At 38.8% G+C, this 15,816-nt stretch overlaps 1 protein-coding gene across 1 annotated transcript in view; it reads right to left on the bottom strand.

The window, feature by feature from the left end:
* Positions 1-223: 223 nt before the first annotated feature.
* The window catches only part of LOC127850746 (uncharacterized), a 67,568-nt gene continuing 51,975 nt past the window's right edge, over positions 224-15,816 (bottom strand). The window contains exons 3-7 of the mRNA XM_052384037.1: positions 7,890-8,032; positions 7,321-7,470; positions 5,826-5,896; positions 5,146-5,317; positions 224-2,541 (exon numbers count right to left, since the gene is read on the bottom strand). Coding sequence (XP_052239997.1) covers positions 447-2,541; positions 5,146-5,317; positions 5,826-5,896; positions 7,321-7,470; positions 7,890-8,032 — 2,631 coding nt within the window. The 3' untranslated portion in view covers positions 224-446. The remainder of the gene's footprint in view (positions 2,542-5,145; positions 5,318-5,825; positions 5,897-7,320; positions 7,471-7,889; positions 8,033-15,816) is intronic.

The raw sequence follows: 15,816 nt of genomic DNA, 5'->3' as shown, positions 1-15,816 counted from the left end.
CACTGTGCAAATCTATGAGAAAAAAGAATAGGCCTTAAACGTTTTAAAAGTTCATAATATTATAATAATACTCAAAAGAATCAAAGAATAAGAAAATTGATTGCTTTCGGGGTAATACAAATAATCATATTTTAAGTAAGGTGAGAAAACTTACATATTTTCTAACTTAATTATGAAAAATAATTCACGGTATTACCACGAACGCAAACAAAAAAAACTCGTTATTTAAAATTCATAAATTTGTATTAAATAAAATTTTAACAAAACAGCCATTTTTTAGAATATGTGTGATACAATATTCAACGGATGTTTGTATATTTTGAAGATATTTCATCACAACATACCTTATACTTAGCAATTCATTTTTCACAATTTACTATTGTTATGTGCTCAAGTAAAACAAAAAGAAAACGCCTTAGTCTTTGTATAAACAGCTCTCCAATTGTTTACACTTCAACATCGACACTCTCTCCTTCCGGAAGCTTAATGATTGGTATCTCGTGAAGTGACACATTGGTCGTTGTCACGCAACAAATTGACGTCACATCCGCGCGAGACGTCACTTCCTGATCCTCGAGAATCTTGTTCTTATGACTAAGCACAACAGCGTCAATGTCTTCTTCCTCGTTCACCTCCTCCTCGATGCTGTCTTGAGAAGAAATCTTGCGCGCAGAGCTCGCGCTGCTGTCGCTCCCAAGACTTGTACTTCTCATTTCCGGGCACAGCCATTTCCGATCTTCAAAGAATATTCCCGGACCGGGATCCGTGCACTTCCGCTGCAATCTTTGGCGACGGGATTCGATTCCTCCGTTACTGCACCTGCGTGCGTCGTACTTAGGATCATAGCGAATGAATTCTTGAAAAATGTTGTTCGACTGTTCATCTATACTAAAATCCCTCACAAGGCTCTTTGTCCTTGATTTGTGCGACTTGAAAAATCGCGTGAATACTGACAATTTTGTGTTTGGAGTTACTGGTTCCTCAATGCTATCCCCGGATGGCTGGTCCGACCTCGTTGAGTCTGTTTCCGGTTCATAAATACTTTCATTGAGGCGCACCACCTGGCGGTCTTTGCTGTACTCCCGTCGCCGCTTTGACGCCGTCCGTCCCCGGCGCTTTTCAAGCAGACTTCCCCTCCGAGGGACCGTCACCGAGTCGTTCCCCCCGACCGCCTCTAGCACCTCGCACTTGTTTTTCGTGTCAATAATGTCCGTGGCGAGCACTTCTATTTCACTATCGTCGCCGGGAGTCTTTTTTACGCCGTTTGACGACGGCTGGGCTTCCATGGATTTATAGCCGCTATCTGCCTTCATCTGTCGCAGACGGCTTGTTTGGCTGTCGTTGGTGCTGTCGGTGTTGTCGGTGGTGGACTCGAAGCTCGTCGTGACCTCGTGCCGGCTCGATTCCGTCGTGTCCCCCGTCTCAACGCTGTCGAAGCTGTTTTCGGCGCTTGTGGACCCACGTTTCTGATACCGCCTGTTCACAACCATTCTAAAATCATCCCTTCTATTTTCATAGTTCGGATGAAGCAAATTTGAGTTTTCTGGATCGATATGTTGCAGGTCAACGCAATCGTTTTTACAATTCCCTTCACCATTTTGCTTAGCTCTTTGAATCCCACGGTTTCCGTGGTTCCCGTCCCTACTGGCACCAACGCCATTCTTGTGGTGATATGTCGGGAAACATGAGGCTCCCGCGGGCGGTCTTTCCGGTGACGACTCTTCCGGTGACGCCATGTCCTCCATTCGCAAGGTGTCGCTACATTCCTCCTCCTCTTCGAACGTTGCCCGCAGGTTCCAGATCTCTCTGAACTTGTGCGTCCCATTTATTGTAGTCTCCGTATCCGCATCGCTTTCATCGGGTATGATATTATTTTCAAACTCTAAGTCCTCATATATATCCAGTTTGTCGTCGTTTAAAACTTCTAGACTGCCACGGTCATTGTATCTCACTTTGCTCGATCCGAGATTGTCCACTTCCATGATTGGATCGAACTCGCTGTTAAAAAACGGTCCTCTGGAAAACTCGGTGATTTTCAACGCATCGTAGTCATAATATAACACGTCATCGTAACTTTTCACGCGTCTTTTATCTCTGTACGGTCTAGCATCGATGGGCGACACGCCGTCCATACTGTATGACGTCGGCTGAATGTCCTTCACGCGTGAGGAACGTCTAGAGGAATGGCCGTAGCTGTAACCGTAAGCTCCGGTTTCGTTGACAAAACATACTGTATTAAGATCACTAAGGAGTGTCTGATCGTGTACTTCGACATCTACAAGGCGAGCTGTAGGGTCGTCAGAATCTTCGACGAGCGCGGAAGGGCTTTCCCCAAGGTGGGTGTGCGTATAGATGGCGGGAAAGCTGTCGGGTGCGCGTTTCGAGTGTTGTGGGCTGTGATAATGGGCGGTTGATGCGAGGGGTGAATGGGTAACCTCCCTTGATTGCTCTTTTTGGAGAGGTGTTCCTAAAGAATATTGTCTTGGTACGTTTTTGTGGATGCGAGCTTTCTTCAAATAGTGAAAGTCGCCGTCTGTATATCTGTATATATATGAAAACAGAAAACACCAATTAGAACATGTATTCGATTTTCAAAATGTATGCATATATATCTTGATGTAACATGTTTACATCACATAAAAACTATGCAAAGGTTACATAGTATTTAACGTTAAAATAAAAATTAAAAGTTTGCTTAATTGAATCATAAGCAAATACTATTAAACGTGTCTAAGACAAAGATGCCCCCAAGAGAAATGTATCGACACAGATGTCAAACTTCACCACTTAATGATACCTTGACCTCTAAGCTAGAAAATAAGGTTGTTTTCAGCATCTGTGCAAAAATATATTATAATTCTGATCCTGATAAATGATAACGTAAATTCAAAAGTGATCTTGACAGTTGACATGGTGAAAAAGGCGTAGTGGTAGACACGTGGTCTCCATTTGTTGATAATTTGTTGAAATGCATTAAAATATATTCTTTAAATATATTTAGTAACAGTCCGGATAACCTGTAAGTCTATCTTATCTATATCTTAAAGGTTTTATTGTGAGCTAAGGACGCAAGTGTTGAGAGAGCGATACGCAATGTCCACTCTGCGATCATCCATTGCGAATTGTTTAAACGTTGATAAATGCTTGAGTAAGAATCAAGTCAAACTATGTTTTACCATATTTGACCTTGGGCATGGGAGTATGACCTTGACCTTTGAACAATTGACACAGGTAATGTATGCCTTCCGCCAGTTCCGCATGATGACCTTTTTTAAGGTAATTCAAAAAAAGACTAATAATTAGGTTCAAGTAATGACATTGTATTGCATAAAATCGGACAGTCACCATTAAGTTGGAGACACGTATTTACGTGTGACACGCCATCTCAACAAGTACATCTTTTGAGGCAAGTTAGACCTACTTGATGCTCGTCGGCACCAATCATGCGCCTGCTTAATATTATTATTGGTAATTTAAAAAATATATAGTGTGAGACTGTGAAATGAGTTATTTTCAAATTGCATGCTGAATAAATAATTGAAAAAAAAACGTAATGCGAAATTTCGATATTTGATCTGTAAATATGACCTTGACCTTTGTGCCAGACACACGACACGCGACACAATGTATTTACATTTTGAAAATGTGTTGTACATTAAGGCACGGCCGGATTTGTGCAGTTTGTGGGGGGCATCAAATAAGATGCATTCATACAAGCAAAATAATTACGAGCAAAATGTATATGTTATAAATGCATGAGGTTCATAAAACACAGAAAGGTCTGGAAATATCAAAAGGAAGGCGCAAACGTGCTGAACGAATATCAAACAAGACGGGCGTTGGAGTATTGAAACCAGAAAAAAGAAATATGTCCGACATAAACAATACAGTGGGTGGGGTACTCGAAGTGGCGATTTTTATTAATACAACATTACTCCACTCATGTTATTTTGTAACATGTTACATAGTTAGGCGTTTGTCGTTAATAATTTATGGCTTAATCTGAAGTTTATTATAAATGTTTTGGTTAATGTTTGGCTGATTTGTTAATATATTTAAATGATTTTCGGATATTCCGAGCACGGACAGAATTGGACTAGAATAAGCGGTACATTACCCGTCCGTTAAGGCTTATTATTTTGATTACTTTTACCACATGCCTTTTCAGGAGTTTTGGTAGCCCATTTACTAAAGTTGTTCTGGAAAAACCAGCATAACGCACGTGCATGTTTGCAGAGCGAGGCTAGATTGTACATGTCGTTGTATGGGCGCTTCTTATTAGGCATTTGTTTAAATGCAACTGATTGATTGACGACGTTAGGCCGTATTAATCCTTTACATGCCGGGAAATTTGTCGTCTGCTAAAATTTCGTCTGCTGAATTCCTAAAATTAGCATTTTTGTTAGATTTTTTTCAAAGAATACTATAAGAATAGCAAACAGTTTGGATCCTGATGAGACGCCACGTTCTGTGGCGTCTCATCTGGATCCAAACTGTTTGTAAAGGCCTTCAAAATTCGGTTCTAGCACTGACAGAGTTAAAACAACCTTAAAACTTTAACAAGTATAAAAAGGGTCGTATGAAGATTTATGGAATTTAATCCCGAAAAGATAATAATTGCAGTGCATCTAAAAAACAGATATATTCGTTTATGGAAAAATAAGATAAATATTAATATCAAGAGAGAAATGAAGGCGGTTGATAGATGATCAACACACATTAAGAAGTTTTTTCATGACGAAAATAATCTTGTTTCATACAAGTAACGCGTTTTTGATAACAAAATATATTCTTTAGAAAATGTGAATAAAGGTAAATGCGATAAAAACATATTTAGCTGATAAAACAAATTTAAATATGTTTGACCTAAACACATGTTTTTTAACTTATTGATAAAATATCATATGACATACCAATTAACTATAATTGTAAAAAGTGTTGTTTTGTGAGCGTTTTTGGTGTTAATTGCAGATCCGAAAGTAGCTTAAATTAAAAACAATCCGAAAGAGGTAGTAGATCTATGATCGATATACCATGAAAATCCGTAGTAAAAACGTGCGATAGAGTTCCAAACAACGAAACAAGGGGTGTTTTCAGGAGAGATTTAGGGGGATGCAGAGGGGTATTGTCAGCATATTTGCAAACCTTCTTCCTTTGCGTAAGTATCCAGTGGGGCAGGGCGGCTGGGAGTCCAGCTGGAAAGATACTCGCCTTCCGCTTGGTTCCCGAGCTTCCGGTTTCTCCGAAGATGAGTCCGAGTCCGAGTCCTGCAATGTCGGGTCACGTGCTTCCGGATCTATAGTCGTCTCACAATAAGCTGCAAGATGAGTTTGTTTCAGATAACCAGTGATGTATTTAATGTGATTCCGCATGCTCATGAAATAGAATACAGTTTAAATTTAATTCCTGAATTTTCTAAAGACAACATTTTCAATAAACATCAATGCGAGTAGTTGTGTCTGAAAGCTTGAAAAAGCCGGTTTGTCTAAGGAGAGGTTTGACTTCCAATATGAAGAATTATCATGAAATGTTATTGGTGGATTCTATATAACATGTGAAAAAACGTCTCTTATTCACAATGCAGCCACACTTGTGTTTCACTTAAAGTGAAATTAAAAGATGTGTGCGTATTATGACATATACACACATATACCAGCATATAATCCGGAACAAATAAAAATTTTGGTCAGAACGCAGTGTGTGTCGAAACGGATTACACTCTGTGGGTCAAAACGGACTACGCCCTGTTGGGGACTAATGCACTGATACATGCGACTTTTCCCCGAGACAAGAATTCCTGGGTCACACATCTTGTGTTGGCTTACCTTTTTCATAGTCCGACTTTAGAGTGACACTCTCGTTTCCCTCGTCAATATCCGGTATTTTCTCGTGACTTCTGTAAATAATTCATATTAAAATAACAACGTACTTCTAGTAGTCTATGGAATTGTTCTTCGAAAAAAAAGATAAGTTATGTCCAATGAAAAAGGGAAATGTTGAATGAACACCCTTATATAACTGTAAAACTCTTCATGGGTAACTTTAATTCTTTTTCATATTACACAACAACAAAACAAATGGATTCTTTGTGAGCCTCGTTCTATGAAAATGAGACTTAATACACGTGCGTAGAATGACGTCACAGATTAGCCTGTGAACTCAGCAAATGCTAATCAGAGACCACACTGTCCGCTGGTATCAGAGACCACACTGTTCGCTGGTATCAGAGACCACACTGTCCGCTGGTATCAGAGACCACACTGTCCTCTGGTATCAGAGACCACACTGTCCGCTGGTATCAGAGACCACACTGTCCGCTGGTATCAGAGACCACACTGTCCGCTGGTATCAGAGACCACACTGTCCGCTGGTATCAGAGACTACACTGTCCGCTGGTATCAGAGACCACACTGTCCGCTGGTATCAGAGACCACACTGTCCGCTTGTATCAGAGACCACACCGTCCGCTGGTATCAGAGACCACACCGTCCGCTGGTATCAGAGACCACACCGTCCGCTGGTATCAGAGACCACACTGTCCGCTGGTATCAGAGACCACACCGTCCGCTGGTATCAGAGACCACACCCTGGTATCAGAGACCACACCGTCCGCTGGTATCAGAGACCACACCGTCCGCTGGTATCAGAGACCACACTGTCCGCTGGTATCAGAGACCACACTGTCCGCTGGTATCAGATACCACACTGTCCGCTGGTATCAGAGACCACACTGTCCGCTGGTATGATTTTTTCCGTTTACAAGAAGTATCTACTTAGCGAAAAATCTTGTTTAGGCGGAAATAGTCGTCCCTGATTTGCCTGCAAACATTGCATGGGCTAGTATTGGGCGATATTTAAAGAACATACATAAAGCCCCGTGTTATACAATGAGCTTGCGGTTTATACCATGTGTACTGGTACCCCGCTTTGGTAAGAAAGTTGTGACCCGTTTCAGCCATTAATAACCAAAGTAAAATATTGTTTGAACAGGCTTTTAAAGAAAACAAAAATTCAGCGTAACATATGAGCCTTGTTCTGAGAAAACTGGGTTTAATGCATGTGAGTAAAGTGTCATCCCAGATTAGCCTGTGCAGTCCGCACAGGCTAATCAGGGACGACACTTCCCGCCTAAACTTGATTTGCGGTAGGAAGGGATTTCCTTCAAACGAAAAAATACCATAAAAGCGGAAAGTGTCGACCCTGATTAGCCTGTGCGGACTGCAAAGACTAATCTGGGACGAAACTTTACGCACATGCATTAAGCCCAATTTTCTCAGAACAAGACACATACATCTAACAGTAACATTCCAAAGTTCTCACTTAGTTTCGAAAAGCCGCCTGGGACTGACTGGAATGCCGTCCATGGATCCCGTACTTGGCTCTGAGAACATGTCCGAGTTAACCGTCTCATAGCGCTGGAATGGCTTGAAGCGTCGGTCCGAAAACCGCTCGCAGTCCGTGCCCTGGCTCCTGCGGTAGAACACAGAGAGTGAGAACATGGGTGTTGTATTTGGAACGAAACTAGTAAAATGTGTGGCACAGGCAGTTACAGTAGTAGTTGCAGTGTGGGTGGCAGTAGAACAAGAATTATAATTAGACTTATACTTACAGATGTACTAGTAATATCAGCAGCCGTAGTCACAACAGCAGCAGGCCTTCAAATCGTATTTTAGTTGAACTAGCATTACATGTAGCAAAAAAGCATACCTATAAGAACATCGGAGCCTCATTTAAGGAAAACTGGACACAATGGATGTGCATAAAGTATAATCGTTAATTAGCCTGTGCATTCCATAGTCTCTGCTGAGCCTGTGCGAACTGCACATGCCAATATTGGATGACACTTTACGCACATGTGTTCCCAGTACGTAGCTCATAAAAAAGTGAACCTTGTAAGACTATTCTTGCGCTTGACGCAGTACTTGCAGAAGAGGATGAAGGAGATAACGATGATGAGACCGCCGGCTACGCCCGCGACGAGGATGACGAGTGTGATCACCGGGGACACGGCGTGGCTGGAGCTGTCATAGCCCTGCGTGAGAACAGAACATGGAGGAAATTGTCACAAACGGGTGAAGGACAAAACGTTACACAAAACCATTGCATGGGACCTCAACGAGGTGCATATGAGGATTGCTCTTCGAAAATGGGATAAATTCATTAGCGAAACGTGTATGGCAAGATCAGCATTTGCATTCCGCACAGGCTCATCAGGGCGACACGTTCCCCCTTAAAGTGGATGCTCCTGTTTTTTAAGATTAATGTAACATGGGCTAGTAAAATGAACTTTATGCCTTTTTCTTTTTCGCTCGATATAGAGACAACGCCTTAACATAAACCATCAACATTAAAAAGCTTTTTATTCTTGTAAAGAGGAAGTAACCTATTAATTTCGGAATCATCCAGTCAGAAGTCATGGTCACATAGGGCTATGCTAAAATGAAAATTATCCCAGTACATATATAGTTAATGGTCATATATGTCGATATGCTGGCCAGTTTTGAGGAAAGAATACCCCCTATTGACTTTGAGATCAATCAATCAAATGTCCAGGCCACAGGGGCATGATATGTCCCGGCCACAGGGGCATGCAATGTCCAGGCCACAGGGGCATGCAATGTCCAGGCCACAGTGGCATGCAATGTCCAGGCCACAGGGGCATGCAATGTCCAGGCCACAGGGGCATGCAATGTCCAGGCCACAGGGGCATGCAATGTCCAGGCCACAGGGGCATGCAATGTCCAGGCCACAGGGGCATGCAATGTCCAGGCCACAGGGGCATTTTATGTCCAGGCCACAGGGGCATGCAATGTCCAGGCCACAGGGGCATGCAATGTCCAGGCCACAGGGGCATGCAATGTCCAGGCCACAGGGGCATGCATCATGTGAGCCGCGTTCAGAAAAATATCTATGCTTTATGCAAGTGCCTAAGTGTCGTTCTTAGTAAGCCTGTGTTGACCGCTTGTATGCAATATTACGTCTAAAGGACGTCCCTTCTACAGAAAAATCCAGTTTCGGCGGAATATTGCGTCTCTGATAAGAGTGCGCGGACTACAAAGTATCAAGTGATCAATTATCCTAGAAATATTATCGAGGAGAAAAATCAGGTCACATTAATGTCGCTGGCACATACAGATGTATACTAATTTATTCATATATGCTTAACCTACTTTACAATTAAACATCGCAGTTAACAGCTCTCCATCGATGCAATTATTCTTCTCTATTTCCACGAAGCTGCATGGAGATTCAGACAAATGATACACGGGGGATTGTGATTGTCTAGTTTTGTCAATTAAATTTCTCTCTAGACAAACGACTTTGTCTTCTATATCAGCGCATTAAAATACAATTAAAACCGATTTGGAAAGAACGAATTTACATTAACGTACGTGTCTCCATAATGGTTTAGTAAGTTGAAAACCATAATTATACATTAAATGTGAGTTGAATTTTAAGTATTTTGATCACAACAAGAATATCATTTATAAGACTTATTTGCTATCCTTCCTGCGGTGAAACAAATCTATAGTCGCCTATATCAAAATACGCAGTCCTACTATACCAATGTATTTAGCGTGTGTGATTGTTTAACATTATGTAGCGTGTTTCTTTCAATCAATTAATCAACTCTAAAGCATGACCACAGTTTGTACTTGTGTCGTTTCGATAAATATGGAGAGCTTTATAAAGGCCGATGGTATTTTTCGTCACTATTTTGAAAAAATATGTTTGTGTAAAGTGCATACGGTAATGGGGTTCGAAAAATCACGTTACCGATCACTATCCTTTTGTACTTTATTTAGAACTTACCATATACATCTTAATGTAAATTCTCTTTTCTTAAAGACGTTTTCTCAAACGTATGAAACGTCATTTGTTGTGCATACAATACATGTCATAATTGAAATAATCTATCACTCACACATAACTCCTGGCATTCGTTTCTACTAACGATTTCCTAAGGGACCGAATGATTATATTTATGTGAATCGACATCAAATGAAAGTTTTTAAACGAATAATATTAATTAAAAATAGACGAAATAACTTTACACGTTAAGCGCAAATGATGCCTCGTTTTGGAGAAAACGGACTTTATGAATGTGGCACTTTAAGTACATGCATTAAGCCCAGTTTTTCCTTAACGAGATTCATATAATTCGCAGGCGTAATTTCGATTCCTACCTTGTGTTTATCTAAATCTTTCCACATATAGGACATGGGTTATAAGCATATAAGTGCAATTGGATTTATGATTATTTTATTCATGCAGTTTAGCTGTAGGCAAACCTGTCTTTACCAACACACTTTGATTTTCCACGACGCTTTCCGATTTGAAACCGCAAAATATATCCAAAAGAACCTTTGTGAAATAGCAATATATGTTTCCCAATATCTTACTATAACAATTCTGAACGTAAATTATTCAAGTCAAATGCAATCTGCCGCACTCCGGGGACTTTCCCGAGCAATTAGTGGAAGCCTTGTCAGACATGTTCAAAAGTGACGCACCCACACGCAGTCAAGTACAAGACAGTCACAGTTTCAATTTCCAGTGCAACATTATTTAGCCTCACACTGGAAAAACGGGGTTTAATACACGTGCGTCAAATATCGTCAAAGATTTACCTGTGCAGTCTGCACAGGCTAATCAGGGACAATATTCACAGCCTTAACTTGATTTGCGCTAGGAAAATAAGTTTAAAAAAACATACAATAAAAGCTGAAAGTATAGTCTCTGATTACCGAGAATTACCTAAACATGGATTTACCTCATATTTTAAAAAGGACGTTATTGAATGTTCGTTGTTCAGGCCACGAACTTCAAATTGATAAGGCCCGTAATTTGAATGTAGCCTTCAGACATTCCCAAAAGTGTCGGACCGTCGGACCTGACCGACGTTTTAAAGACAGGTCCGATTGAAAATGCTATGTTGCCGGTCCGAATGTCCGGAAAATAATTCAAGAAGAAAAGTTGATTTATTTAATAGAATTCGTTCCAGTGTGTGATCATTTGAGAACGAATATTCCTGGGCATTCCGGAAATTTGCGCTTGGTACCAATTTCGTCTTTTATTTATCGATTTCTAATTGGTTAGCGGCTGGCAAAGAATGAACGGTAATTGACGAAACCTCTTCGCTACTTTCCGAAAGATCTTACGATTCTGCGAAATGCTGCTAATGTCCGCCATCTTGAAATTTTAAGTGATCGATTTATAGCAATGTTAAGCACTGCAGTAGCATATTGTAAAGAAATATGTTAACCGAATTATATATTGATTACAAATTTGCTAGGTTACTGGTTACTCGTTTACATTTTCTACATTCAAACGATATGTATAAAGCACATTTTATAACATGTGCTAAACATGTACATGTTTTCGGACTGTCGTATTCGGATACAGTATGATTCGTAAATTTTAACTTATTTTCGACGTTCTTTATAACATTTTTATAGAATGACGATACACATGCGGTGATACGGATGGTATGGTTTATAATATTTCGCATTGTAGTCACCAGAAATTGCAACTAGACATACTACAAAAAAAGTGCAATAAGCTGCTCACTGGGGTGTCTCCCATAGGGACTCGGCCCTTAATCCCCGTTGGGGTCCTGCGGTCCCAGACCCCTAGCTTAATTTTCCGGATTTCAAATTTGGGTCAATTGACACCCCTGGGATTAAGAAAACAAATATGTAACCATACAACTTATCGACTTAGGAAAACAACCAACACTTAGTATTAATGGAGCATCTGAGTTGTTGCCGAAAAACATAACACTTAACTGCGCAAATATATAAATACGATATATATGTTTGTACATTGATGTTTCGGTCCCATGAATCCCAGTCCGGTCCTGCAAGTTATCTAAGACTACCGGACCGGATGTCCTGTGGACTTAAAATACTTTTGGGAATGTCTGTACAGTAGCTAGAGAATATAGATAGTGTTACTTCTGTTTAAAACGCAATGTGTATTGTAATTGAAGACTAATTCCATTTTGTTTTAGTATGCCCATTATATGTTGAGATAAGGCTTAAATATTTAATGGACTTAATTGGAAACAATTATATAACTTAAAATCTGTTTTATACAATGATGTCGGAATATGACAGAAAAAGTGTAATTGCTATGGAACGAAGCGTTTACTACACGTCAGAAGTTTTTGCTTGATACTTAAAGGGATCTTTTCACGGTTTGGTAAATTGACAAAATTGAAAAAAGTTGTTTCAGATTCGCAAATTTTCGTTTTAGTTATGATATTTGTGAGGAAACAGTATTACTGAACATTTACCATAGTCCAATATAGCCATTATATGTATCTTTTGACGATTTGAAAACCTAAAAATTATAAAGCGTTGCAACGCGAAACGATTGAATAATTTGGAGAGTTCTTTTGTTGTCGTTTAAATTTACGAAACTACGAAGATTGCTTATATAAGGTATAAAATACTTAAGATGTGTAAAGCCGGCGGAATAGCCGAGAGGGCTAATGCGTTTTTACTTCAGACTAACTCCAGGACTCCGGGGGTCACTGGTTCGAGCCCTGGTACCGGCTACTTTTTATTCCTTTTTTAAATTTTATTCTTGATTTTTTACTGGAGCTTTTAAGATCCAATGTTTACATTTATCAATATAAAGCATTTAATGACAAACTTCAAAATATGCCAAAATCTGTGAAAATGCCCCTTTAATGTAAAAGTGTTTCATTACGTTATAAGTACTCTCATAGTGAAACATAAATTTAATTAATACTTTCATGTCAAATTATGATATAATATGTTATATACATTTTATGCTTATGTTTTGGTGTTAAATGTTCTGCTCGTTAATAATATTGTATTAATTAACATATCTCTGTTGTCACCACATTGGACGACTATTGATCAATTGTATTTTGGGTCGGAGGCCTTGAATTACAATACACCATAATTATTTTATGTTATGATATGGACTAATTAGACATATGAACAAGTCCATTTAATACGCGGTAGCTCATGTGTGTAAGCAATCGTATCGTGCCGATCTTTCAACGAGACATACATCGAGACTGCTATAAGTTATCAAGCGAATTGAGATGATACACTTCCTGAAAATAAAGTAATTATCGCAAACGATATTAATCAACCGAGAGAAAAAACTCATTTTATGTTATTGTTGTATTTTCTAGTATTGTGATAATGTCTAAGAAGTCAGTATAATTTATAGAATAGCAGTGACAGTGCTTACAATTAAAATACGTTAGAAAAAAAGATAAGAACATATTTTAGGCTATACTCATTTTACAGATATATATATTGGCCATTTGAAATATGTATTTGAGTAGTTTGGATTTGTCTAAAAAAACACTTCAATCTTACTCTACCGCTGCTATAATGAAAAATATTCACAAAAAGCATTGTACATGCAGCGTTCTGGGAAAACGTGGCTTATTACATGTGCGTAAAGTGTCATCCCAGATTGGCCTTTGCAGTCCGAAGAGGCTATTCGGGGACAACACTTTCCACAAAGACTAGATTTTCGCTTAGAAAATACTTGTTTCAAAAGAATAATTCCAAAAAAGCGAAACGTGTCGTCCCTGATGAACGTGTGCGAACTGAATGGGCTAATCTCGGACGACGACACTTTACGCACATGTATTAAGACCCTTTTTCCCAGAGCGCGGCTCATAAGTAACTATTAACTATACTCGTGAAATTCAATACATGGGGTAAATAATAAATAATAACAATAAAAATAAAACTGCATAAATCAAATCGACAACATGTCAATGCGCTAAGTAAGATCTAATAAAACAAGCCCATTCATATGTACTCAAGGAATGGCAATGTCATGCTTTTAAAGGGTTCTGAATGGTTATTGGCTAATTTATGATCCACATAATAGACGTCTGAAACGCAAAAGCTAGTAATTGTTTACTTTAGGAGTGCAATAGCTTTCAATTAGTGTAAATAAGCTAAAAGAAACGGACCACTGATGTTTTGTACGTCACACGTCAGTGTAAGACACTAATGCAAAAATGGCCGATCAGTCATCAACCTGTTGAATGTACTTTGTATCTGTATAAGAAAAATCATTCACACGGGATTGGCCACATTTTTTAAAAAATATTGCAATACAAACAAAAAGCTATGTTTCAGACTAACTTTTATGGAAAAAAACTCAATGCACATACTGTGTATACTTTGCTGAATAAAGCATGTTTGTGTATATCAAATTTGAAATATGCTGTATCACACGTATATTAAGAATATTTCTTACAGAAATTCCTTTAAGCAAGCAGCACAGACCCCGAGGAGACGCCATATCATGCGACGTCTCATCTGGGTCTATGCTGTTTGCCGAGGCTTTTTTACTGGACACTAGGCATTAATGGGTTAAAAAACGCAGTGTTATTAGACGGTGCCTCATGTCAATATATTTTGTTGAAACAACAGATTCAGTGCCGTATAATTTGATAAGACAACTAATTTTGTTAGTTTCTTACCATGTCGTTGGGCCTTGTCTTTTTGACACGAAGCGACTTGAACATTGGTTCTAACAAGGCCACATAGGATTCTAAGCGAGCAGGTATATCGCACCGTATTTTATTTAACGAGTATATAACGAATTTATTGGACGAGTTAAGTATAATGTGGTATACATGTAATACCAAAAAGGGTCATAAAAGTGTATCACATTTTTTTTATCGATGTCGTGTCATATTAAAATCGTCGAAATAAACGATCAATATGTTCTCTGAAACTTTTGCAGGATTCAAGTATTCCAAACGATTACACGTGAAACTAGGTTTAACGTGTTGTTAATTGTTATCTGTTCAGCTTTAAGTCCGAAACATACGTTAGCATATATTATAAACCTGGTTTCAAACAGAAATTCTAAAAACAAGCATGTAACAAAATGGATCATAATCGTTTCTTTGGGTATTTTTACAGACTCCGTTGACAACAAATCAGAATCACGACTTTGTAACTCCATTAATAAAACGCAATTACGTCAGAGCGACGTGTGCGTCATTCGGTGTTGATATACTCGTCTTATTCTCAATGCTGATGGCTTGAAATCAGACGAATTTTCTCTAACATACCATAATCTAGTTAGCATGTAGAAATATGTTGAGTTTTTAGTTATTTCCAATGTACAGTATTTGCAAGGTTTTTACGATAATCAGTGCCATCAAGATAAATGATTTCGTCGACTAAATAATTTCTCAGCAAGATCGAAAATATATGTTAATAGTTACATTTGTGTTTCGTATGACCAATAAGCCTAAAGATTGAAACAGTATATTTATTAAAAAATTTGTCAATTTAAGCACCAAGTTTTCTGTAAAAATAACAAACATGTAAGTTTATAATACATTACGCTTAACGTGTGACATTTTGAGCAATGTCAACTAAATGTTTGAGCAATAAAGGGACTTATATATTGCAAACAGTCGACTGACTAATAGCGAAAAAAGGAAACTATATCGTAATTTTAATTGGACCTGACAAAATTCTGAAAATGGAACTCGAATCTTATTATACCGCTCCTTAATACTTTTCGTTGGTTTGTTTATTACAATTTAACAACGTAAATTATGGTCCCGCATTATGAAATAAATTCAATTAAATGTGTCTCGTGTACGTTAACAAATTGCGAACCAGAAAGTCAGATGCTACGCATATTTCCTTTATCGCATCATACATTTTCTAATTGCCTAAAAAAGACCATCTGGGGCACGATCGGAAATGTCATGATGTTATTTATTTACCCGAACCGCGTGATACTTATATATTGAAACTGTTCGACAGTCTCTAGGCGCAGTAC

The sequence above is a fragment of the Dreissena polymorpha genome, chromosome 11, assembly GCF_020536995.1.
Source record: "Dreissena polymorpha isolate Duluth1 chromosome 11, UMN_Dpol_1.0, whole genome shotgun sequence".
NCBI lineage: Eukaryota > Metazoa > Mollusca > Bivalvia > Myida > Dreissenidae > Dreissena > Dreissena polymorpha.
The sequence above is the reverse complement of the archived record's forward strand: the minus strand, read 5'-3'. Positions and strand labels throughout refer to the sequence as shown.